Below are 26318 nucleotides of genomic sequence, written 5' to 3' on the forward strand. Positions count from 1 at the left end.
AAAATAATGCAAAATAAACATGCCTTCTCTCTGGTCACTCATCAAGCAAACGTTTGTATAGAGAGCTTTAAGTAACTTTCAGGATCCCTCTATATTCAGTAAAAGAAAATATATAAATTCAGCACAGCAAGGAGAAAGCCGGAGCTATCTTTGAACCCAGATAATTGCATAGAATGTTTTTTGAATTAAAATTTTCTAAATCACTTACTTAAAGAAATAGAAAAGATGGGAAGCAACTGAAAAACGACCACGTTAAAGAATTTGCCTATGGCACCACTGTGATCCTGGAAATGGCCAATGCATGGCACCGAGCAGGAGGCTGCTCCACGGCAGCCCCCGGTTGCTTCCCCTCTGCCCCTGCTGCCAACGGCTCAGCCTTGGGCACCGTGCCTCGGTAAGGTGGCAGAAGGGCTTGGATTCATTCAGACTTCGAGAATTGTGTTATTTTCATTTTGCCTTTTCACAGCTCTACGTAGTGTATTTCCTGTGCCTGTCATTATAAAGCCCAGAGAGATGAAGTGTATGCTTAAAGCATTTGAAATAGCTACAGGTTTGTGCTTGTATTTGTGTGGGTGGTAGTGCTAGTGAAGCTTATTTGTAAGGTCTCGTGTCTTTTAGTACTTGCTCGATTTGCTGTACTTTGGGAAGGACTTTCCCTTTGTGATCTTTTCTTGGATGACCTCTCCATGCTGTCAGGAAAACTTGGAAACTTTGGTCTTCTTGACAGCTAGTTCTGCAGTCTCACTATGTTCGTCCTTATTGTAAACATGCTAAAATTGCTGCTGTTGTTGCTTAGAATGGATTTTTCCTCAGTTGTTTTGAAGTTTGGTAGAAAGAGAAGTTAATCTTTAAGAGAGCTTGGCTTGTAGCGATGGGGCGGCAGAGCTTGGTAGGTCACGCCGTGTCTGTCGTCCCATTTGCCCAGTAGATGATGTTCTGCTGACTCCAGCTGTTTTTTTGGAAAGCAGAAAAACAATTTGCTTTTCCTTCCCATAAAGTATAACCCTTTGTTTATCCTTGTGCTGCTGCGAGTTTCCAAAATGCATAGACTTGCAAAGAAAAAGAAAGGGAGGAAATAGCTCTTTTTTTAATGCTGTTTTTCGTATCGGAGAGGGGTTTAGTACTGAGCTGAATTGTTGACCTCGGTGGAGGATATTATTAGAACTGGCTGATGTGTGTGGAGCTGTATCTATTTGACCAAATCCAGCACAAACTACCTACAATGGGTTTGGTGAAAACAGTTCTGTTCTTAAGATAACTTCACTTTGTTCTTTGTGTATGATTAATTTTTGCTTCGAAGAATAATGCTCTTTTGTAGTTCTTCAGTTACTTCAGTTCACAGAAATAATTGAAGCAGTGCCTGTTTCCAAGAAAGACATTTATTTTTTTGCCATGAGTTGTAAAAATGCTTGTTTTTGTCATTACAGAGCATCTGTTGAGTGATGCTCCTTTTGTTTTCTGCGAGGATATTACGAGGTGTTCGCAGAATTTAGGAAATGCGAGTGAGTGATTCTGAAGTCACTGCAGAGATCTGTGTGATGAGGGTTGTCATCTGACAGCTTTTAATGATTTATTTTGTACGTAAAAGGGGAGAAAATTAAATAAAATCTGGTGGACATGGATGTCCTTACCAAGATGAGGATTGCTGAAGCAGAAGTCAGCATTAAAACCTTACTGGTCATGATCTATAATGTCATCGGAAGAACACGGTTGTATTTACTACCTGGGGTTGTATTTACAACCTTTTTTTTGCATTCTTTGTTCCTTAAGAGTCTTTGGCTACCCACATTTTATGCACTTCTGGAATGCAATAACAATTGTGGCATCATCTCTTCAGAACTCGTTTTCCTTCCTGAGATGAAGGCAGTGATAAGGCCTTACAAAATACTCGCTTGGTTTTGCTTTCCTGGCCCGAGATGGATTTAATTCGATGAATTGCTGCTTTTCTCCTTCCAGTGCTTTATGACCTTTGAAATAGCTTGCTGTGATCTTCCGAATTTTGCAATACCCTCAGTGCTCCGGTCTAAAAAAGGAGCTGGAGCTGTTGGCCTAGCAGGAGCGGTACAGCAGCTGTTCGTGCTCATGCCAACCAAATGCCATCAAGCGTGTCTTTGGGTTTCATCAAGTCTTTGTAAAGCTGTGTCTGCACACTGTGGTTAATACCCCCCACACCTTTTGCGTTGTTTTGTGAGCCTGGAAAATGATGCTGCTCGGCTTAAAGCCTGTTGTCCTCACTAAATGTCTGGATGTTTTGGGGACCTGTTAGAGAAGACCCCAATGTTTTCTCAGATGAAGGTGAATACATTTGCTTTTTCTTGCTGTAATGAGCAGATCACCATCCAAGAGTCTGACAAAAGGAGACGTTGGTGGAACACTAGCTGAGATATCTGATTATTTTTTTTTTAATACATGGCTTTTCAGAATGGGATCTTACGCAATACCCTTTTGTTGTTCTTTTTATGTGTTTTTCTAAAATGCTGCTTGCTGCATCACTGTGCTCCTCCTGCCTGTGGTACGGGATCGACTGACCTGGGCTCCTTTTAAAGGAGAAACGAGTAGAAGTTTTTTAATGTTTTGGGGTTTGTCCAACCAGTGGAAGAGAATCTGAATTACTGACCTGTCTGTGTTAGTGCAGGAACTGCTGAAAACAGAGAGTGGCCATTTGTTTGATGTCCCCTCCTTCTCCCCCCTGCTTTGTGATATTTCTTATTTATATAGGATTTGTGTACCAGAACGGATTTAGGTCTAGTAAATGGCATTATGCACGTGGCTGAAGGCCTTTGTTTACTAGCTTAAGTTTGAACACTCAAGCTCAAATCCTGTTATCGGGGCCCTAATCAGTAAACAGTTTTGTGGTTTCATCTGTGTGACTTCGGTATCTGAACTTTCAGACTCCTACCTGGACAAAGGATCCCACTGAAACCAGCCTGCTGGAACCACGCGGCGCAGGCGTGCGCGGAGTCAGGGCTGGCATGTGAAAGTTCAGACACAGCGGTGGGGCTGGAGTGCTGACTGCAGGCAGCAGCCACACGGTGCTGTAGGAAGGGCAGCCGTCCACCCCAGGGGGCTGAATCTGAAATGACAAAAAACAAAGGAGGGGAAGCAGGACAGGGAAATCGGACAGTAATAGCAATTAGGATGAGGGTCACCATGCTACTTTTAGTTGTAGATTATTTAAGCTTTTAATTTGTTTCACCATTGTCTAGTTGCTTACAGTAGTTTTAAATTTTCTGTTTTTAATTTTAGTAGCTAACAGTGTGATACTCTCAGTTGTTGCACATCTTATTTTCACCTTATGGATGTGTATATATCTATTTTTAATAACACCTAATAAAAAGCAGATGAACAGTGGAAATTTGGCTACTGATTTTAAAGGAATGACAAATTTACTGTACAGTTAAGTACACGCAAAAGTCTTTTGAAAAGCTAAAGGTAGAATAATTAAAAACAAAACCAAAAGCACAATACGCATTTACACACCACAGAAATCTAGAAGAGCTTGGAAGTGGAAGCGTTGACCAATTGAAATGTGTCAATAAAATAAAATTAATTAAAACATGAAGATACAGAACCAATTGAATCAATCTTTTAAAATCCCTCTCACCCTGCTGTATCAAAATGACATGAAAAAATGCAAACACAAGGAGAAACCATTATTTACACATAATTAACTGTTCAAAATAGCTCATCTAACCACAGTCTTATCTTTAGGAACAAAAATCTAAGTATTTACTGAGTGATATTAGCAACTGAAAGGTTTTTGTTTAGACTTTTTGTTTTCTTGGCAGTAAGTAAAATTCCTTGCAAGAAGTCAGTAAGATATTTCTTAATGCTGCCTTCTAAAACTTTTCAGGCTGCTATCCATGTCCAGGGCCAAACATGAATCCTATTGCGCTCGGAAGCCGTTGGCTTGCTTATGCAGAAAATAAGGTAAGAATAGATTTAATTTCAAAAAATACTTTTTTTTTTCTTTTTTTTTTTTTTTTTTTCATACTCTATAAACAAGAGCTAGAATGAAATCTAGAAACGATCTCAGAAACAAGCTGTGTAAAAAAGATGATCTGTAAGCGGACTTGCATAACGATGACAGACCTAATCTTTGACCCACACTAGCTGTGCTTTGGTATTCATGTGTCATATCTTTACTCTGTGCATTTGATTTAAGTTCATGAACTTGACAAATGCGTAAGTAGCGTGGAAGAAAGCTATCGACATATACGCTCAGTGAGGGACTCAGTCAATCCATTTTGCATTTGAAAATTCTAAAACACCTCTCAAAGGCAAGGAAGGATTCTTAAATTCTCTTTGGGCAAACTGAGTCAGAACAGAGCCTGTGGTTTGTCTGACAACTCAGCAATACGCTTTGTTGATTAGGAAATCTGTTTTTTTAATGTCCTTGCTGAAATTATTAAGCTCTAGGGGAAAAAAAAAAAGTTATTTTTTCTTATTTCTAGATACAAGAAAATAGATCCCAAGCAGAACAATTATCACTCTTATTAAAGCTTGAAGTGTCTGAAAAGTTTAATTTCAGCTTCTAATTCCTTATTTTTATTTTGAAGCAGATGTTTTTTCTCTCTTCCACTTGCACCTGGAATAGCTGTTTCTTGGGCTGAAACAGAAGTTATCAGAGAAGCAGACTTTATAACTTTATTATACCCTTTCAAGCACAACTGATTTCTCTGCAAATTCGGGCCTGCCTTTCCTTTAATGCAACACTTAGGGGGTTTTATAAAACTTAACCCGTCAACTTGGGATTTAGAAAGTGCTACTGCCAAAAATATAAACCACTGATCAACGAAAATAATTACATCAGAAAATTAATTTAAATAGCTTGTGTGTTCCCAGGGATGTTCTCTGTGGACGTCTCCTTTCTCCCTAGTTTAATTATTTTTATTTAGATACTTAAGTATAAGCAGGAAAGTAATACCTTTAGAAACAAATACATCTTACAGTGATTTTTTATTTTCTTTTAGCAAAAACAGCTAAAACAGGCAAACACGTTCTGTGTACCAGTGACAAACATCTGTAGTTCTTTGCCATTTTATTTAGTAAGAAGCACGGCTTCTATTGTTAGTTGGAGTTCAATGGCAAGAACTGCTTTTGTAGGTTGATGGAAGGTAGAAGAGTCTTGTTTTGATTTATTAAATCTGATGGAAAGCAATATAGAGTAAACCCCATGTACATTCCTCTAATCTATTAAATGTAAAGTTTAAAGTAGCTCTCTTCCTTTGTCGTTGCTTTGCTTGCTTGTCATAAAAAGGAGGGGAAAGCCACATTCAAATTCTTAGAATGTCTGATATTTAAAGTTACATATACATGGCTAAAGCTTTTGATTATATTTATTTAAATTTATTTGTGGTATTACTGCCAGACCCAAAATCCCACCATTTCAAAGTTTATGAATTCTTAGTGAGTACTCATCTTGTAATTGAAAACTGGAGTTGAGTACGCGACAGTCTGGGTGGCACCCAGAAGATTATAAAAAGGGGTTAAGTGTCTCAGCAGGGCTTTTTGCTGTTTGTAGGGAAAAAACACACCACTGTACACGATAAACAAAAGCTATGGTAATGGGTTATGGGTTTGTGTAGTTTAATAGTAGTTACTTGGTTGCTGTCTTTCTTCTTGTAGCTGATCCGATGCCATCAATCCCGTGGTGGAGCCTGTGGAGACAACATTCAGTCTTACACTGCCACAGTCATTAGTGCTGCCAAAGTGAGTACATCATCTGCTGCTGGGAGAGGTTATCATGTAAGATAATTATTAGGTTTCCCTGCTGAATTGTACTGTTTTTTCCCCTTCTCATTCACAAAAGAGAAATAGAAAAAAACAAGGTAAGAAACATGCTAGCATTAGCATCACGTGTATGGGCCTGATCCTGAAAATTTCTGAGTACTCAGACACTGTTTTCTACAAAGTAATCCTGTCCTTTGGAACTGATCATTTATTTATTATTAACAGCTTGAAATAAAAAATAATGCATATTAGTAACCCTTCTGACAGGAAAATCATAGTAAAATAGATTGCCATAAAGGCTATTCGTAATATGACAAGTTTACATGATTGGACATCAACACTGTAAATTATTAGTCTTTCAGCATCATGAAAACTGACATTACAAGTACTTGGTGCTTTTTGGACTCAGTCACACCAGCATTACATGCTTTAATCTCTCTGAATGATGACAACATAGTATGGAGCTAATTAATTACCTAGTAGCTTTCTTTGAAGGTTAGAGTTTATTAATGACTGTTTATGTATAGGTTCCATTGGCTATTTTTTTTTTTAGTTCTGATGACTTTATAATATCCTTCTGTTTTCAGAGAAATGTCTACGTTTTCATAGTATCAGAAAACGACCATGGCTTGGAAAAACCTTAAATGAGCCAAAGAATATGCAGAACTGTTGTTTTACTATTTCCCCCACCCCACCCCACTCCTTTCCTTGAGGACTTGCCTGCAACGTTTTGCCAAGTAATTTCTCTCTCTCTCACTCTCACAGTGAGTTTTGGCATTGTCTAGCAAACTTCATGCTGATTACAAGCTTTCATTGTAACCACTAGCCTTTTCATTTCTGATACACACAACAAAACAAATCTAATAATAGGAATTAAATGACAGCACAGAACAGAAAGCTCAGTGTCACTGAAGAAAACAACAGTTACAAAAGCCCACAAAGAGAGACATAGGTCATGCCATCTCATGTGAAAACAAAACATAAAAAAGAACATATTCCATCAGCATAGCTTTAGACACAATCTTGCTGTGGTTGGAGGGGGAAGAAAAATCACAGTTTTTTGTGTGTTTTTTTTTTTTGGATCACCATTTTTCTGAAGGTACCGTATTCTGCAAAGAAAAATGGGGGAAAATCTCCCATAGTTCCTTCAATCTCAACATCATTCACATTTTTTTACAGCATAGGTAAGTTTGAAATAAAAGCCAGTTGGCCTAGCATGATCAACCATGGTTATGATCAGATGTGGTAAAATCTTAAAACCAGATCAGCACACTGCCAAAGCCAAGCCTAGTCCTGACTGAAGAACACTCCAAAGCTTTGTTAAACCATGAAATGATTGTCAAAATATTCCAGCAGGCATTAAAGACTAAGTACTATTCTGTTTAATTTGTTTCAACAGACTAAAAATCTGAAAAATAGCACATCTGTTATAGCCCTTAGCCCCCAAACCATAGATAACTAGGTTTTAAGGCCCATAAAGACCAAGATGATGACCTTACCTCCTGAACAGTACTTGCTAAGGATCATAATCCAGAAATTCCCTCATTAATCTGAATGTATGCAAACACTGAAGCAGTGATGTTGCATCACATGAACAGCTACTGAAGATAAAATATGTCTGTAATCATAGGTAAAGGAAAATTTTAGCTTCGGTGCAGTGATAAAGTAATAGGGAAAGTTAAGAAAATGTATAATAATTTTGCTAAATTGTATCTGTGTTACTGCACACCTACAACTTGAATGCTTGCTGGTTACTTACTGACAGTGTAGAGGAAGGGTTCTGAGCTGACAGATAATGGAATGCAAAGAGGAAATTTAGTTTCATTTACAGGTCAGAATAATATTTGATATAGTGCTTTCTTTACTATTTTTTTGGATCTTACTGTAGGTATGAATGACCCAATTATATACAGATAACCTCCTGCATATGGTTTAAGTGACACAGAAAGTCTGTATTTTAATCCGATAGCAGTTTGTGATGTAAATAACAACACCAGCATGTACAGTACCTTTCGGAGTAAAGCCCATTGCTACCTGATGGTGTTATTGATGGGAGAACATCAGGTGCATCATTTTAGATAGGAATCAAAAAGTGAAATTGCTTCTTTTAATTATGCATTATCTGTCCATTTTTGGATACAGCAAGGAAGGGGATATAGGAAAAGACATTCTTAGGTTTCCATGCTTGTGATCCTTTTTTTTATCTGTTTAATTTTTTTGTATGTTTTGTTGAAGAAACGTCTGGTCTTGCAATGTTCCTGGGTGAATCAGAGTTCAGCTCACTGTCTGTTCAAGACCTACTCCCAAAATAATGTATTCCTAGCAGTCAAAATTTCCATGCTAATTAAGATCAATTTAATAATAGGTTTTATTCCCTTTCCTATCTCTTTTCAGAATATGTGACAAAAGCAGGAAAGGGAGACATCTTTGTGAAACATAGGCATTCAGCAAACACTTAGCTTGAATTTGAATCTATAATAGATTGTATGTTCAATTTGTTCAAATGCAACATGAGGCTTTTTGTTGTTGATTACCAAGACATATATTTTTGATACATCTTTCTGCCTTGTATAGGTTTTTCATTTATAAATAAATCTTAAATGGCTTATTTGTTATCAGAAACAGGAACAAGATATTGTTTTATTATTAAAAGGATGTGCAACCTTTGAAACAAAACAGCCTAACAGGCACTGAATGATGCATTTTAATTTTTTCAAATAATTAAAGTTGTACTTGTTTTTCAATTAAATGAGGTACGTGTGCGCACATTTATTTTAATTAAATATATGTGTTTCTACATATTCAAATGAATGTGAACAGCTCCCTTGAGTATCTAGGGTGCACATGAGCATGCAGAGAATTTGTGTGTTTGCACAGTGTGCATCACTGCTTACTAAAGGAATCAGATCAAGTATTTTCATTTTATTTCTAAGAAAATTTCACTGCATATGAACTTTGCGTAGTTCCCTTAGATGACAAAGAAATTGGAGCAGTGCAAATTTAAACCTATTTCATTTAAAATGCATTTGGTCTGTCGAATGTCTGGTATCAAACTATAAACCAAGTTCTTCTCACCTAATAACTTTACTTGATTCTTTCTCTGTATCTTTTAATCCTGTAGTGGTAAAGTGATTTAGCAAAGGCTGCATCTGTTTTCTCTTGTTACCTGATAACTTCTTAATGAGTCCTAACAGCTTATGTGAGAGCAAGGTCATTAGCTCTAATGGATAGTGGGGACAGCTGATATGGCATGGGAAAGGTTAAAGATTACCAGCGAAGTTTTTGCAAACATACACACAGCACGGAGAAGTAAGTGCTGTAATGGCTCTGCGCTGATAGTTCGGAGCTAATGGCCTCAGCCACATCTCCGTACACCTATTACTTCTCAGTAGCCCTGCAGTCCCTGTCTGCTCGAACGTGCAACAGTAATTCATTTTGCTAGATAAGCATGTTAATTTTTTTCCTAGGGAGCTTTCAAACGTCTACTTGGCACATTGTCATCCAGTTTCCCTAGTTACAACATTACAAATATTTTTCAAAATAAGTTGATTATACTTCTTGGTCTTCTAACTTAGGTATTTTGTACTTCTAACCTAGCAGTGTATTTTATATGGTTTTAACTCTTGGTCAGAAAACTGCCTTGTCAGTTTTTGTAAAGAAAATGTCTGTTGAAATGCATTCTTGTGATGGCTTTGGGTCCATTTTAGGTCTGCTCCTCAGATACCGTTATTGACTTCTTGTTACATTTTTCAGCCTTCTAAATTTGCCGGTGTTAAAATTTGTTTTATTGTCATTTATTGTATCTGAATATAAAAAGAACTAGTAAGAAACAAATGGCAGGATATTACTAAAGACTTTAAACCCCAAAGACATTCCTATGATAAAGGCATGGCTCGATTTTAAGTGGTAGTATCTCCATTAGCATTAATGGGGTAAGTACATCAGCTGAGGCATCTCAGAGGTTAATCAGGCTTCCTGGCTAGATATTGCCATCAATACAGTGTGGCGCCTAATTCTGTTGGCCCTTCAGAGGTTTTCCTGACAACACACTAACAGACTTTGTGTAAGTCATTTCCTATGAATTATTAAAACAAACGTTTGGCTGCTAATTGATGAACACTAATGTGTTTTCTAATCACTGCAGTTTGAGATTTTAGCACTAAACAAAGCAGTTGCAATTGATTTGTGGCTGCTTCTTGGTTTCAGCCTGTGATCTGTATGTTTTTTTTTCCTTTTCAATTTAGCAGGCAACTTAGCTTGTCTTTTTAGTTAAGAATTGGCTTGTTATAGTGTCATTCCATCCTGATCTCTTTTTTATTTCTTATCTGTATTGTATAATAGATCTGGACAATTTTTTACAGCAAATAAGGCACAGTCCTTGATTCAAGGAGAAAATCCTGAAGTTGTGTTTTGGGTATTTTTAAAATCCATATTCTCCCTAATGCCTGTACACAGTTAGGGAATTTCTCCACATTTCTCCAGTGAATTCCTCTTTCTTCCAATACAAAACAAAACAAACTCGTAAAAAAATCTTCAGCATCTTTAGATAATAAAAGCCAGTGCAGTGAATACATTTTCAATCCCGTGTCTGGAAAACATGCAGACTGTGGGAAGTCGCATTATTTGTACTTGGGGTATGTGTGTACTTTGTGGAGTTGACCTTTCTAGCACCTTGAGGTTGGAGTCCTTAATTTTGCTGGGTTTGAGTCCCCTATTCGGTTTAAAAGCTGCAGGAGGTGTAATTTCTGAGAAACGATCATGTGCGTCATGTCTATTGAAGGCTGAATTCCTTGTCTTTTGTTGCACTTGAGGTTAATTTCAGCATTAACCATTACTTGCTAAAACCACCTCTGTCTGTGACACTGTGCTTTACTTACTCCACGAGGTACAGAGAAGGCACAGTTAGAATGATCAAATGATGGAGCAAAGGTAAAGAAAGGAAAAACTAACAGTTTGACAACACTGAAGTGTTTCTGTTTTTTGAGAATGTATTAGAAGCATTTAGTTCTGAAATAAGAGTAGATCCACAAAACTGGTAGGATGCTGAATGTTTGAAGATATTACAGTTACACAGAGCATCTTACAGTTAAGGTATCACTAACAAAAACACATCTTGTGTGCTTCTGGTATGTACATTCTAGTTATTATATTAATTGTGTTGAGAAAAAAAATCAAAGTAACTCCGCAAAACAGCCCTAATCATTATTTATTGGTTCTGTTTCTCTTTATAGACGATAAAGACTGGACTTACAATGGTTGGGAAAGTAGTTACCCAGCTGACAGGGACGCTGCCTTCAGGAGCAACTGAAGAAGAAATTTTAGCTCATAGCAACATTCGTCGAAGTCCTCTGGTGCCCGGCATCATTACTATTATTGATACAGAGACAGTTGCAGAAGGACAGGTAATACAGTTTGCACAGAAACAGAATGTGGATTCACTTTGACAAAAATCCTAGAAAAATGTATTTTATGCTTTTGAAAATGAAAAATAGATGAGATTTTTCGCTAGGTCAAAAACTTTAACAGACACGCTCAGCTGTGGCAAAGTTCTGCCTGGAACTGAAATTAAGCCAAAATATATATTGTCCTTAGAGCATATTTATATGATGCTTTGACAACCTCACGTGTGAAACGTCGCATTTTGTGTCTCTAACGCTAGTTTGTAACTGACATTGATTTATGCTGATCAGTTGAAATGTGTATATAGCCTGATTATATTTAGTAATTTGTAACGTGGGTAGAAAATGAGATTATGTAGAAATACGGTGAATTGTTTAAATAGGAGTTTAAAAAAGATGATGAAGTTGGATATTAAGTACATAAATTTAAAAAGTAAAAAGTAATCAAACATGATGCTGTTTTGTGAGGTGTTTGTACTGTTCTACTGCTAACATACAGTGTCGTGCCTCAGCCAAAATCATTTGATGAAAAATCCATACAGCAGTCACAAAACTTTACATGGATGTTTTGAACTAACTGTCTTTTTGGCAGAGAGGAGATAGAAATACGTCTTTTTTGTTTTTACCACTCATTTCAGTTTAAGTGTTTGGTCATGGAGTCAGCATTCAGGACTCTCAGACTTCACATTCTGTAACTGTTCTGTAAGATTTTTCTTCCTAGCGTTCACATTTCTTGAATTTAAAAGAAAAAAAAAATCTTTTAACTTCAGTTTCCCCCTCTGTTTATGATGCTTATTGCAGATAATTCAGTAAGATATTAATGATAAATCAGTAGACAAATTACGTTATTTTCTTATCTCAGAGGAAATAAACTGTTTTCCTTAACAAACAAAAAACCTGCAGAATGCTGTTGGAGCTGTAGTTCCTGTGAATTTGTTTCAGAAGTACTTAGCTACGTAATGTAGTATCAAATAGGGGTTGTCCACATAATATTAGAGGCCCTTCTTGCAAATTTAAAATAAAAAAAAATAGGAGAATGGGGAAGGAAAGTGTATTTTACCTAAGTTCTCACAGAGTTAGGTCTTAAAACAAGTCTGTTGACCTTTGAGATTTGTTTTTGTTTCCTGGAAAAAAAAAGGTCTTTTGGCTCTTATACTGCCAGAAAAAAAAGAAAAAAATCTGCTTCATAAATTTCTCATGAAGCCTTGTTTAATGCAGTCATTATTTCTGATGGTCGTTGTCTGTGCTTTGATTCTTCTGCATAGGCCTAGGGAAAAAAAATGATATATCTTAGGTTTTTAAGTCTTGTTATGTATGATTTAAAGGTTTTATGAACTTGTCCTCTGACCTTAACAATAGTAGGGAGCTATCAAGCCTAAAGGGCACTATGGAAAAGTAGTTGTAAAAATGATAACGCTTGCCTTGTCCAAATAATGCTGTTGTAACATAAATAAACCATCAGTTCTAGTAAAATAATTTTTTGTCTTCAATCTCCAGGGAAGGAGGCTCCAAGTTAGGTACCCTAATTGCTTGCACGTCTTACATTCATATTTTTGTCGTCTGAAAATTTAAAATGTTATTAAATTAATCATTTATTTTCCACATGAGGGGCTCATATTCAGAATTAATATTTTTTTTTCTATGAAAAATCAAATAATATTTCTTTTGCATTAGATTTTAGTGATGCAGGAGACTTTTTAGTATTCTTTCCTCTCCAAAATGTGGGCTTAGGAAAGAGAAAGTTTGTTAAGAATCAATACATTTTGGATGTGGCCTAAATAAAGGCTGTCGCTCGATGCCGCCCTAGTGAAGACCTTTCTCCTGTAAGGAGTGTCGTGCATGCTCACAGACCCCACTGGCTGTTGTGCATCCCTCCAGCCGTGCTTCCATCGCCAGGCAGCAGCAGCAGGTTTGTGCACACAGCCCGGTCGCAGTGCAGCAGGGTCGTATCCTGCCATTTGTAGGAATTGATTCGTCCCTGGGAGCCTGGCAGCGATCCTGCTCTTGCCTGCTGACAGGAGCAGGCAGGCCTGGGAGAAGTGACATGCTGCTGTTCAGATGGCACATTTTGGTACTAGCTGGGTAGTCCTGGTGAGTTGTTAGAGCACAATTGGATGAGGCTTCAATTCTGGAAAGCATTTTAGAAGTCTGACCTTTGAAGCGATGCAAATGATCCTACTGCACTAAATGGGATTGCTCCTGCACATCAATGTAAACTCACAGCCAAGTTATCAGATGTCTTGCACAGCTCACTCTGTTCTCTTGACACTTCCCGGCAGTGCTTTTTCTAAAGTTCCTGGTTTATCATCCCAGTTCTCAGATTCCAGGTGGGAAATAAGAGGTCTGGGGAGGTACAAGAACTGCTTTAGTGGCATTGCTGCTGCTTCCTATGAAGATGCATGTTTGGAAATACTTCGTGGCTGCTGCGTGGGGATGCTGCAGGGGGGCTATACCCATTGACAGTATCAGTCCTCCAGAGCTGAAAGGGAAATTGCAAAAATTAGGAATGCCTACCTAGTGCTTTCTGGGCTGAACTGACAGTTTGAAAACTTTGCATCCCTTTCATCAGAGATTCGTCCAGCAGCTACGTAAATGGATTTATTTGTGTGTGTGTGCACATGCGTTGTGCAGCCTAATTGAAAGCAAGGGGAATTTCAGAGGCAGAAAGGAGTTGTTTTCTTATCAGCTGACTGCTACTGTAAAAGGAACACCTCATCTCCTTTAGGTCCATAAAGTTTTCTATCTACCTGAACAGTCTAGCTAAGAATTTGGGTGAAATTTTGAAATAAAGCAACTTCCAAGTAATGCAGTGTATCTTTATGATAATATGTAATTTAAAAAGGAAAGAAAGCAGTTTTGAGAAGAGAAAGGAAATGGAAAAGAAAAGCAGCAAATCTAAAGCAAGTAAGCATGTCCTTTAGAAGGAGAAATAAGCTCTTTCAGTGGGGAGAAGTTTTGCTGGGCTAACAGAGTAGCGATGCGTGTGCTTGTCCATTTACCTGGAGCATGGCAGTGTGGCTTTATAAAAACAGAGCGAGCTGCACGTGTGTGCTACCATATAGACTTACCTGCTAGTATGCAGATTAAGGAACATGTTTTGGATGTAGGCCAGAAGGACTAACTACACCTTTTCACAAGTTTTTCCTAGTTGCTTTATATAATTTGCCATTTCAAAGGTATCCAGTGTAATGAATGTGGGATGGAGGTCAGTGCATTTCATGAAACTGTGCTACTGTGGCATGGGTTGAAATACTAGCTTAGAACTAAAAAATACACCATTAAAGACCACAGAAGTCTCCTAATGTGATTTTGAAGAGATAAAGTCTATGGGAAAAATATTTTTAATAAAGCTGATGAATGTAGGTATTGTAGTGAAATCTCATGTGATCGTTCCTACCTTCAGAATAGGTGGCACCTTAAGAAAATCTGAATTATGAAGCCATGAAATAAATGCATAGGAATGTAGGATTATTGGAGTTGGCTGTCATGATATATTTGTAAAGGGAGTAAAAATAATTATCGAGATGCCCAAGTAACTTTGTGGTAAACCGAAATATGTTAACAAGGTTGTGCGCTTGTTTAAACTTCCTTCTAATGAAGTGTTAGCAAACTTTTCAGTTAGATGTAATGACTATTTATTTGAATCTGTTAATTAGTTGAAATGGATAAAACTAAAGCTGTACAGATGTCCTCTTTTTCAGTAATTGGAATTAAATGTGTAAGACTTTAGTGGCTTGCGTTTTAAGGAAAAATTATTTTCGTTTGACCTTTGTTTCTGTATTCTTAATTAATTCATCAACTGGGCCACCCACGTGTAGGCTGCAATAATGACCTTTCTCAAAAGTCGCCAGTTTTGTGACTGAATGTAAATCTGTTAAACATCTAACGTTGGGTTGACAGAGAAATATGTGGCCATTTAAAAATACAAAACTCGATTCTTAATGCTTTTGATAGAGCAGTGTGATTGATGATACATCATCGTGGTGCTTTCGCAGATCATCCAAAACACGTGAAAATATCGGAGGAAATATTTTGAAAGTAACTTAGAAAAATAAGATAACATGTTGATCTTTTTATATTTTAAAATGCAATTGGACCTTTTTTTTCTGTTCCCTATTAACTTTTTATTGCATTAAAGAGGAATTCTCAGGAAAAAAACTGTAGACTGCTGCAGTTTCAAAAGTTCATTTTCGTTTCGTTGATAACAATTGCACCAAATACTGCTTATCAGGAGCAACAATTGTGGTGAAACTTCATTCTAGAGCAAAAGAAGTTAAAAGAATAAACTGTATTCAATAATAAAAGTTTAACTGCGTACATAATTCCCCTGGCCATTAACACCAGGGCTTTTATTTATAAGAACAGCTTTCACAAAAGCTAATTTGCCGTTGTAATGCTCATATATTTGGCATCAATTTTCTTCACTTTTTATATCTACATGTATTACAGAAGAATTCTTTTTATATATAAATATAAAAAGAGCAACAGGATTCCCTCGGAGCATAATACTGTCTGCCTTACTTTTATTAAAGGAGATCTGTTTTTTGTCAAGAAGACATTTTTGTCTCAGATAAATGGTTCAGGCTGAGCACAAGGCTGTTTTGAGTTTATGCTGGATTCTATTAAAAGGAGTGCAGTAGTTAATGCCACAGATTTATCACTTTTAGCCCTTTTCCACTGATGTTTGACCTTAGCTATAAGTTGGGGGAGGCTGTGGCGGGGGGGTCACTTTGGAGGGGTTGTTTTTTGTGCGTTCGTCGTAGGAGCTGAGGCGGACACTGCACCATCTTTAGCCATTTAAACCGATGGAGAGCTTAAGTGTATGTGCAAAGATCTCTATTACATAATATTCATATTTATAAATATTGCCAAACTTATTTGTTTTTATGATGATTGGATCATTCTTTCTGAATTATATTAAGAGTAGGACCTGCTTGATTAAATTTGTGTCCATTTTTATTTGTGTTACTTTCATGTTTTATTTAAAAACATGTCTCCACTGGGATAAGTGGTGTAATTTGCCTCTAAAGATTAAAATAATTGAAGTCCTAATTACTAGTGGCTTCTGTTCAGCAGCACGGAAAATGCAATGAATGAAGAAAAATATTGTATAGGAGAAAAAAGCTTCAGCTTGGGCTATCTATTGCCCGCAGTGCACACGCTGTTTTCTGATAGTAGATGTAATGATCCCCTAGGTGTTTTGTCTGTTTCTCTTTCAGAGTGAGATAAAGCGTACTGGCTTCATCCTCTAGCAACTGCAGTGCTCTGTTGAACTGTAACGTAGCTGGCATGAGAGACCTGGAGCTCTGCCTTGAGCGTCCAGCGAAGGACCGGGTCGGCTGGGCTTTTTTTGGAAGCCTGTTTGTTGCAGCTCCTTGACGAGGTAGCAGTTGGGTGTCAGAAAAGGCAGAGCGGTGAAGGACGAGGCCTCCTTGGCAGAAACACCAAGGCTCTTCTTTCTTGTCAGTTGTGTTTTTGGTTTCTTGTTTTCTAAAATGGGGTTTCTCTGCGTAAGGATAGGGAGCTCTGCAGGGAAGATACTTGAGCATCCTTCTGAACCTTGGCGGCGATGCAATTATATGAGTAATGCAAAGATTTATGAACGCTTTTCAACGAGGGACTTTGTAAGGTCTTTTGCTGTTAATAGCGGAGTGGTTAGAGGCCACTACCTTGGAGAACTAACGGGTTGGGATGTAAAAAAAAATTGCAGCCTCAGGATTCCTGTGGGCTTTGTTTGCTCTGCGTGTTGGGAAACTGAATGAGCCGCTTCCTTCGAGCTCCTTGACAGCACTTGCATGCGTTATTGGGCAATTTGTACCATTGTTTTTATTTCCAAGAAAAATTTCCAACTCTACTCTTTTCAGTGGTAAAAAGCCATAAACTGGTCAAGAGGAACCAGTTGCACAATGTCAGGGCTGATTTAATGTGCCGTTTGTTAGCCTGCAGATGTTGTTCCTCTCCAGCACCTTCACAGTCAGTGTCTTCCACTCAGCATCTGTAAGAAGCGTTCTCTAAAATTTGAGAAGCTGCGTGGAGAAGGCCTTGAAAACTTCTTCCTTACTACACAGCTCCAATTGTCATCTCTGCCTGCATGAAACCTGCACTATTTAGTTCATCTAAATGCACATAAATTGTATTGATGCAGTTACAGTCATCTAAAGATCTTTGATATAGAAAATAATGTACTCAGGTATAAAGCATCTTGTTCTATAAAAGCATTATTTTGTTTTCCTTAAGTTGTATATTCTGGTAAAAATTAGGCTATGATTTTTAGAGCTCTGCACGCTCCAGACTGGCAGGTGAACAAGGTGTTTGTTTTGTGGCAGGTTTAGGAGGGACCCTGCAAAAGAGGCTCTTCGGTTGAGGGTGTGCTTAAGTCAACTGCTGTAATTCCTCTGAGCTTTTTCCTTTCTTTGTAGTGTTGAAATTGTAAACAGTGATTTATGTTTTCCCTAATTGTCCAGTGCAAAAGTGCAGGGGAAGGGCATAGCAAATCTTGCAGTATGGTCAGAAGATTTAAATACAGGTTGGTGATTTAATACAATTAACTTTCTTCTCCTTCCAAGAAGGACCAGGAATTTTTTCATATGGTGCTTAAAAAGATGAAGAACTTCACTTCATCGTATCTCGCACAAGCGAGTGTGCTTCACGGGCAACTATTGCCATTGTGTGGCCACAGTGGGAAGGAGTGACAGATACACGGTGTGAGGGAAGGAGTGTGGCACCAGCACAAACTGAGCGTCAGATTCTCCCCAGCCCAAGGTTTTCCAAACTTCAGCGTAAGCAAGGTGTTCTTGGTGGTGGAGGTGTGTTTTGTTTGTTTGTTTTGTGTTCTGACTTGGCTAATGCAGGGCACGGCTCTGTGTGAGGCAGCCTTGGTGGCAGGCTGGGCTTTCCAGGAGCCGCAAGGTCGCAGGCGCTTTGGTTTCTTGAATGGGTGTGAGGCCAACAAGTTCTTCTTCTTTTTATTTCTAGCACAAACAAAGGAATTGTATAACAGCCAAAACAAGTTTGCTGTATCTGCAAATCAGCTTTTATATTGAAAAGTGGAGATTTTGGAAAAACTCCTTTCAGATTAAGCACAAAGGATGTTATTTCAGGATGGCGATTTTAATCAGTGATTGAAAAAACATTTTAAAGCACGGAAACAGCAGAGCCTACAAATAATAGATTGGGGCTTTGTTGTGTTCTCAAGTTAATATGACCGAGGTGTCTCACCATTTTCAATGTGACATTTTTGCCTTAAGTGGGGATTTTATGGTGCGGGGATGATAAGAGTGGTACATTTGTCATTAGCTTAAAAACAACAAAAAAACACATGCCCAAATTAATCCAGATTACAGTCTGAAGAAGAATATGCATGTGAGATTCTGTATAAATGGTTATAGCAGTGATTTAGATGCTGTTGATACCTACACATTTCTAGGTTAAACATTTTTGTTTAACAGACTGGATTTAAAGAACCTTCTGTTTCTTCTGTAAAGCTGGTTTATGATGTTACTTTATCATTATCATGTATTTTTAATTAGAGTGAAATGTTTAGGATAAGCCTAAGTTACCTAAAAGTGGAAGTTGTGAAAGGATGATGTATAGGAGTTATTTAGTGCAGTTTATATAGGCTGAGAAAAGAACACTGTTTCTTTGAAAAGCTCTTAGGAAGATCTCCAGACCCTTTGGTTAGTGGTTCTGGAATAAGCACGGAATGCTGACAACGGAAAGCAAAACCATAATTGTGCTTATGTGACAGTGCCAAGTAATTGGAACATTTAAAATAAGTCAGGCGCAGGCCTCTGCATCCATATTACGTGACTTCTTTAAACATTTAAAGATGATTTCTCTTTTTGAAGCATAAAAATATCTCCAAATTATTCTGATATCTGTTAGGAATAGGAAGTATTAAAAACCTTTTGGATTATTTTGGAAGCAGCAGACAAATTATTCTGAACTTGAAATGGGAAATTTTGCACTTATTATTATCTTCTTCTTAAAAAGGTGGTTTTGCGTACCACAGATACTATTTTCTTAAGTGCTTTTCTGACAGATCTTTCACACTGTTTTACTTAATTTAGTCTATAAGATGATGTCACCGAGGAATAAATACTTTTTCAGCTCTTGCATATGGTTTGTCCACACATCTTTTGGTTCTCTTCTGTGACTTTAAGAATATCTTTTCCATTACATAGCACTAGATACTGTTAATATGTGTAGTTTCATAAATATGTAGTTCCAGCTGAACCTGTGATAGCAGAACACCAGACAATGAGAACTGTAAGCTTTTTTCATGTAGCAGTTGCCTAACTTGCCAAAACTATTCAAGTTCGAAGCCTCCCTGATTTATCAATCGTATGTAATATTCTGGTATGTACTGCACAGTAGTGTGCTGTACTATGTGGACCCATAGCCTGATAACTTGTTTTTGTTTACTTTATTCCTTAGGCATTGGATAAAATAAGAAAAATTAGTCTCTGTTCACTCCTTTCACAATGTAGGATCTGCCATGCCTTCTGCTTTCTCGTTTCTGAAGGGGAAGGGTAGGGCTCAGCAGGCTGACCAGCAGTTACTGCCTGCCTCCGACCATCCATGCTGTCCTTTTCTAATCCAGCTGTGTCCCTTTGGAAGCCCTCTTGCTGGGCTTCATAGTCAGCTGTAGTTTTGACTGTCCCCATTAGTTTATTAACTTCAAATATCCTCTGCTAAAAAAACATACCTTGTCCCTTTCTCCAGATCTGCACACAGATCTCAGCCCAGAAACTTCTTTTTCTGTTAATTTCCTTCTGTTATGAAAACTCTGTCCTACCTTTTAATTGCTTTTCAGTTCATAACAAGGTATTTTAAAACAGCATGATTTCTTTAAGGGGCTTTGATCTCAGACCTTTGTCATTTAATGTCTATTGAGAAGATTTCAAGATGGAGAAAATTCCTGTTAGCTGCCTCTTTTCTAACAGCTGCTTTCATACACACTGCTGGTCCTGAGCACTTCTTGTGGCATTTGGAAATCCAGCTACCTCGGGTCCATCGCCACTTACTAGCAGGATGCAAGGTGTAGTATTCCTACATACGTATGGGGTAGGAAGCAAAACCTGTACTTTGACTGTTTATGGTCCTTTTTTCTATTTCGACTCCTTGCAAAAAAAAAAAAAAAAGCTAATTTATGTAATGGTTAAATACTCCTTTTAAAAAACCTCTTTGCTACCTATTGTTTTTCTGTTTATTACTCGAGGTATTGCATTGCCTAGAGAAAATCATTGCTTGTTGGGGTACAGGAATTATGAGCGCTCTCCAGTGTGCTTACACCATCCCTCTGCACCGCTGAATGTTTCTCCCTCATTATCTGAAAAATGTACAGAAGATTGTGCTTGGTTCACCTGCAGTGACATTTTAAATTCATTCTGCTGTGTATATCTATAGAACAAATCCTGTATCAATAATTAGATACTTTCACTTACTTCCTAACCTTCCTCTGTTTCCATTAATATTCTGCAGGTACTTGTCAGTGAGGACTCAGATAGTGATGGTATTGTGGCCCACTTTCCTGCACATGAAAAGCCTATTTGCTGCATGGCTTTTAACCCCAGTGGTAAGTTACTTTACTCTTTTAATGGGATAGTGGTTTAAAAAAATACGTATATATGTAGGCATGTGTTCCATTGCTTTGGAGGAATTGCAAATACTGTTGCATATGCAAACATACACTTACTGCTATTGTATCTTCTTATCTGTTCTGTTGAATGTTAAATGTCACACACTGCTTAATCTGAATCTTCTAGAAATTTCAAACGTAAGCAGCAGTTACACTAAGGTATATGTGAGTCTACCAATTTGCATGTAGCACAAGTACTAAGGAGATCTATTCTGTTGAATGTCCTGCTAGCCAGGTATCCGGATGTTCTGATATACAGGTATCCAGAGGATCAGCACAATTATTAAATTCTACCCCTCCATAAATATTAAAATACTGTGAGTCGTTTCACTGGCACTGGTTTTTAAAGCATCTTAAAGTAACATTATGTGTTTTGGTGATGAACAGCTTGTAATTGTACCCTCTTTCTTCTGAGTGAAATCAACTATAAGCTGAAAATATCTTCAAGAAACTCATCAAAAATGCATATGTTCCTCTCAGCGAAGAATAACTGGGTAACAGAGATCTCATATAATAATATAATTTATTCATTTGACAATTAATGTGTTTATTATCCCATTTTATACAGCAAAAACTGTTTTGTTTGATTGCAGTAGTAGTCAATAAAGTGACCAGGGAATCAACAGCTTCCTCTTGCCTAAATTAATGATTTCTGAAATGTAGCAAATGCTATGGAGATCTTGGAGATGAAGTCACATTTCAAAGAATAAAACTACATGTCTGTCATTTATGTTTTCACTTCTAGTGACCAGTTGGTCTTATTCTGACATCCCATCTGTTATGTCAGAACTCTTTAGTAGTTGTGTGCAGTTCACAGCATTTTCACTGTGAGTTTTTGACATAAACTGTATTCTCATCTGGTTAGATTTTCAACTGTTACTTAAGAGATTTTTTTTGTGGAACTCTCTGCATTTAAGTGAGAATCACCTTTGTCAATTCCAGAATAGCATTATTCTTGTGTTGTATTCTGCTGGAAAGATCATACCTAGAGTTGAGTAATGTTAATAAAGCAAAATAAATACAGCTGCTTAAATTAGAGTGCTTTATAGATATTAATTAAATGCCTACCTACCTAAGACAATTTTATGATTGTGTAAATGTAAGGGAAACAGAATGTTTATGCAAAAGGAAATAAGACTTTTTTTTTTAATTGAAGGATATATTTGCATATTATGGATTACTTGTATCATAATCCAGTACTTCTGGTTTATTCAGGTGCTAAAACCAAGATCCTTTGTTTATGATGCTACCTGATGATGCATAAGATACTTAAGGAGAAAACGCTTATTCCAATCTCTGTTATTTTTGACAGTTTGCAAATAATGTATGTTAAGAGATATTTGCTGAAGGGATGACTCACAGCAAGGTATTGAATCATACCACATGTTCTGACATTCAATATCAAAACAGTTGAAAAGTATTACCTCAGCTGCTTACAGCATGAAAGCAGCACTTAACAATGTATCCTGGATGCTTTCCTTAGCATCGAGGCAGAATTTTGTTTGAAGCCAGCACTGTAAGTAACATCAGCTTAATCCATTATGCAGTGGTGTATTGCCAATCAGCTGATTTCATTACAGAACAGAACAAAACAAGACGTGGCTTTTGATACGGTCGTCTTCTGTTGGCTGGCTCTACTGAAAAACCACTTTTGCTCATAATTTGAAGTGCTGTCTGCAGTGCTGCAATAGAACATGGCAATAGTAAACTTTTGCCAAAAAGGCGAACAGTGATCTGTTTCAGTCAACTCCTTCATTCTCTCTGTCTGATCTAATAGCTCAATTGCATCGTGACTCATCTCAAGGGCCCATGAATTCTTCAGGTCTGTAAAAACCTAGTGTTTTTTTTTTTGGTTGGTTTGCTTTGCTTTTACACAAACTAAAACAAACCCACCACTGATGCTGGAAACCATTTCAGTTCAATGGACGTAGAGGATAGATAGGTATGATTTTGTGTAGTAACCCAATAGAACTGAATACCACAGCCACTTTGAACAGTATTTGGAAAGTATCAATTACTAGTAAGGTACATTTTGGAGGTTTCTGCTGTATGTTTTTGTACTGAACAAGGTGCTTGCTAGGGATACGTTAATCAATTGTGATAAAATAACAGGAGAGAATTTATGGATATTGTTCTGAGAGCAGCTCCTGAAAAGGGGTAGGTAATATATGGCTTTGCTGTAGGAAGGAAATCCAACAGAAAATAAAGGAGAGTCACTGATGTCAGGAAATGGCAAAGTCATATGTTCCCCTAATTTTTCTTTTAGAAACCAAAAATAATTCCTTTACTGTGCTTAGTGTCCAAGATGTGTTTTTAGGGGCCAGTCGCAAACCATGGCAGGACTCTTGCTAATAAGGTTTTTTTTTTTTTTTTTTTTTTTTTTTTTTTTGCTTTAGGGGTAGTTTTTATTCTCCAGCAAGGTAAATAATCTGTGTGGATGTCTGCTTTGGGTTGAGCGGCAACCAGAGCATGCTGTAAATGTAGTCATTTCCATTAGCTGCATTATGAGGCAAAATCATGAAAGAACAAGCAGGGGTGTCTCTGCGCAGCACTTGTGGACATTTTAATAGTGACATTTTTGGCATTGCATCCATCTTTTGTTTATATTCAAAGCAAATTATGATTTTTTTTTTCTTTTTTGAGGCATTCAAAGAAAGTAAACTTGGCATATCATTAGCGTTTTATTTTTTTGTATTATATCTATGGCTGCTCTGAAAATCTGGTTGAATAATAAAGTAATAAACTTCTGAAATATCATTTCTGAGTATACTTAGGGGACATTGTACATAAATATATATTTTTAATGCTGCCTAACATGTCCCTGTGTACCTCTTCCAGACACTTATGTTAATAAAAGCCTGCTTCTGAGTCAGACTGAGACTGTTATAATCTCCCTAAAATCAACTAAGACATACAGCAAATCACAAATCATGTTTAGCTTTTTTTTTTTTTATGTAAAGGTGAAAAACTGCATTTTCTGATAGTTTGGATTTTTTTTCCTATGTACATAAAATCTTAGTTTAAAAGAAAAAAAAAAAAGTTGTGATGATTTACGGTGGGAGTGGGTTGCTACATTTTTTGGGGGCAGGATGGAGGGAAAGATTTGTACAACATCTCCAGATCTGTGCCCAGATGTCTCATCCACAAAATGCCGTAGTCCTATGGAATTTCTAAAAACTGTGTCTGAGCACATGCTGTTATTGCCTGCCTGCTTAATGCTGTCCACCTTAATAGGTAAGGGATGTAATAGTTCAATAAAAGGGAGAAAGGACTGGTGCTCCTTTACCATTTGGTGCTGACTGAATCTTTGGTAATCAGAGACGAAATGCTGACTTGACACTTACTCTAGTGGTAAAAATAAAACCTGTGATGTGCGCCCCCTGAATGGAGTCTGTTGCCAGTTGTGTTGTCAGCTTTGGTGACAGTTTCTCCTGGCCGGTGGCACGTTTCCTGTGTAGCATTCTTGTGCTGCTTTTGGAAACGTGCTTAATAAATCTGATCCCGGGTTTCAAGTTCAGGTGGCTTGGCACTGTTAACGTGTTTTCTTTTTATCTTCTTTAATCACTAGAATATGCGTATTTCAGGAATCCCTTTCTTCCATAGGAAGCTGACATCATTTTTCTGTGTTTTATTACATGTCACAATTATGATTTATTTACATAGTGCCACATATGCCAGTGGCTGCTTTTATGACTTACATGGAGATAAGGTCCATCTTCTGAAGCACTTGAGTTCTGATTTTTAGATATCCATCCAATTTGGAATAAATTAAATAAATGTCATTAGAGTAATAGTTTAGCATTGCCAAGTGCCATGAAGAGATGCTGCATATTAACGAGAACAAGGCCTCGGATGCTGCAGCAGCTGTTAGCTTAATAAGTAACGCATACACATGGCATTTCTATTTTTTACCACACCTATTCCAATGAAGCAAGCCCACACCACAGTTTGTAAAAGGACAGCGGCATGTGAGAGGAAGGAGCCATGGGGTCCTGGGGCAGGTGAAGGGTGGCATGGGGCAGCCTCAGCATCCCGCAGCTCAGCTCACAGCATCTTCTGCAGGGCGCTGGGGCTGGCAGCCCCTCGGCAGCCTCCTTTCGGGCAGTCACTGAATGCCTTTTGCTTGCAGTGCTGCTTCCCAGCGGCCTGCCAGAAAGCCTCGTCTCCTGAGCACAGCAAACCCGCTGCAAGGGAAATGAGCTGCGCTTTGAGAATATTTAGCTCGTGTTTGTCTGTGAAAAGCAGCTGCTGCAGACAGGGTTAAGAGCACCGTGTCCACTCTTTTCATTTTTCAACAAAGGAAGAAGGCTTCTAACTTTTCGGGAGACTTTTATTAAAACCTTTCAAGATGAGAATAAGTAATACAAGGAAGTGAAGTAGTATTAATAGACTGGGGACTCTATTAATGTACCTCTGGCATGTATGTTATGTACTGGAAACGAGAGGCTTATACTTACAAAGAGACTCTAAGAATGGTTACTTTAATTCACTTATTAAATGAAAATCACATTAAGCTGCTGTGTGGATGCTTTTACTTAGTGCTAGCAGTGGCTTGATTTATTTTAGCTTGAATATTTAATTTTGGATGAATTCAAGGCCAGTTTACTATGGACAGTGTCCACACAAATATGTAGTACAATTTGCTAGTTAGCATTTAGTTCATTTAGGTAATTTTTGTCAGATTTTTTTTTTTTAAAGGTCCAGGAACAAGGCCTGTCGCCTATAGGATTACAGCCAATATGCCTTGGCCACACAAAAACAATCTAGGATGCTGTCAGCTAAACTGAGTTACAAATAATGTCATCTGCATGACTTCCATTTTGGATGAATGTATTTCGTGCTCTGCTAGCGTGGTTTACAGGACAACATAGTACAACATAGTCTTTCTTCTGTCCACCATTTCTTGGAATGACGATTTGGCGTTTTGCATGCTAGAAATGTAAGACTTTAAAAATATCAGTTATGCACAGCCCACAACAACTGCACAACCAGTAATAATTTTCTTTTATGTTATATAAAACAGCAATATTGACACTAAGCGTTGTTTTTATTGTGCTTGAATATCATATTTAAAATGTACTCAGGATAAAAAGTCTTACAAGATTCTTTGGTTATGAAGATGTTTTTCTGTCAAAGAGGCAAGATTTTGTCATTAGGAGACTTTAAACTTCTTAATGTATATATATATTTTTTAATAAAAAAGGGTACATGTTTCTAAATGTAATAGTTATTACAGTATGACAGAAGAATCCTGTCTGCTAGATAATGTAAATTGAGAAGAGTTTATTATGGAGACTGGATGAAGGTGCCATGGTCTAAATTTTGGAAGTTGACAAAAGGAAGGAATACACTATAGGGGGTTATTTAATTTGAAATGTTTACAGAGAAGCCTCCAAGCTTTTAAAGTGTTGATGATAGTCTGCCAGGAATTGTAAGTGTATGCAGGGTCTAGAATGGGAAGAGGAAATGGGGATAGGGAAGAGAAAGGATTAAATGTTACCAATTAGAATCAGCTGCTCAATGATAAACTGGATTAGTCTAAACTA

General features: G+C 37.5%; 1 protein-coding gene across 15 annotated transcripts in view; it reads left to right on the top strand.

Annotated features, from left to right (window-relative positions):
- Positions 1 to 26318, top strand: part of BCAS3 (BCAS3 microtubule associated cell migration factor) — a 353580-nt gene that overhangs the window by 60285 nt on the left and 266977 nt on the right. For all 15 annotated transcript variants that reach the window (XR_011804336.1, XM_038165977.2, XM_038165973.2 and 12 more), the window contains exons 10-13: positions 3854 to 3930; positions 5629 to 5712; positions 10965 to 11135; positions 20616 to 20709. Coding sequence is in view for 14 of the 15 variants with exons in the window: in XM_038165977.2 (XP_038021905.1) it covers positions 3854 to 3930; positions 5629 to 5712; positions 10965 to 11135; positions 20616 to 20709 (426 nt within the window). In the remaining variant the exon portion in view is untranslated. The remainder of the gene's footprint in view (positions 1 to 3853; positions 3931 to 5628; positions 5713 to 10964; positions 11136 to 20615; positions 20710 to 26318) is intronic.

This window comes from Anas platyrhynchos, chromosome 20, assembly GCF_047663525.1.
Source record: "Anas platyrhynchos isolate ZD024472 breed Pekin duck chromosome 20, IASCAAS_PekinDuck_T2T, whole genome shotgun sequence".
Lineage (NCBI taxonomy): Eukaryota > Metazoa > Chordata > Aves > Anseriformes > Anatidae > Anas > Anas platyrhynchos.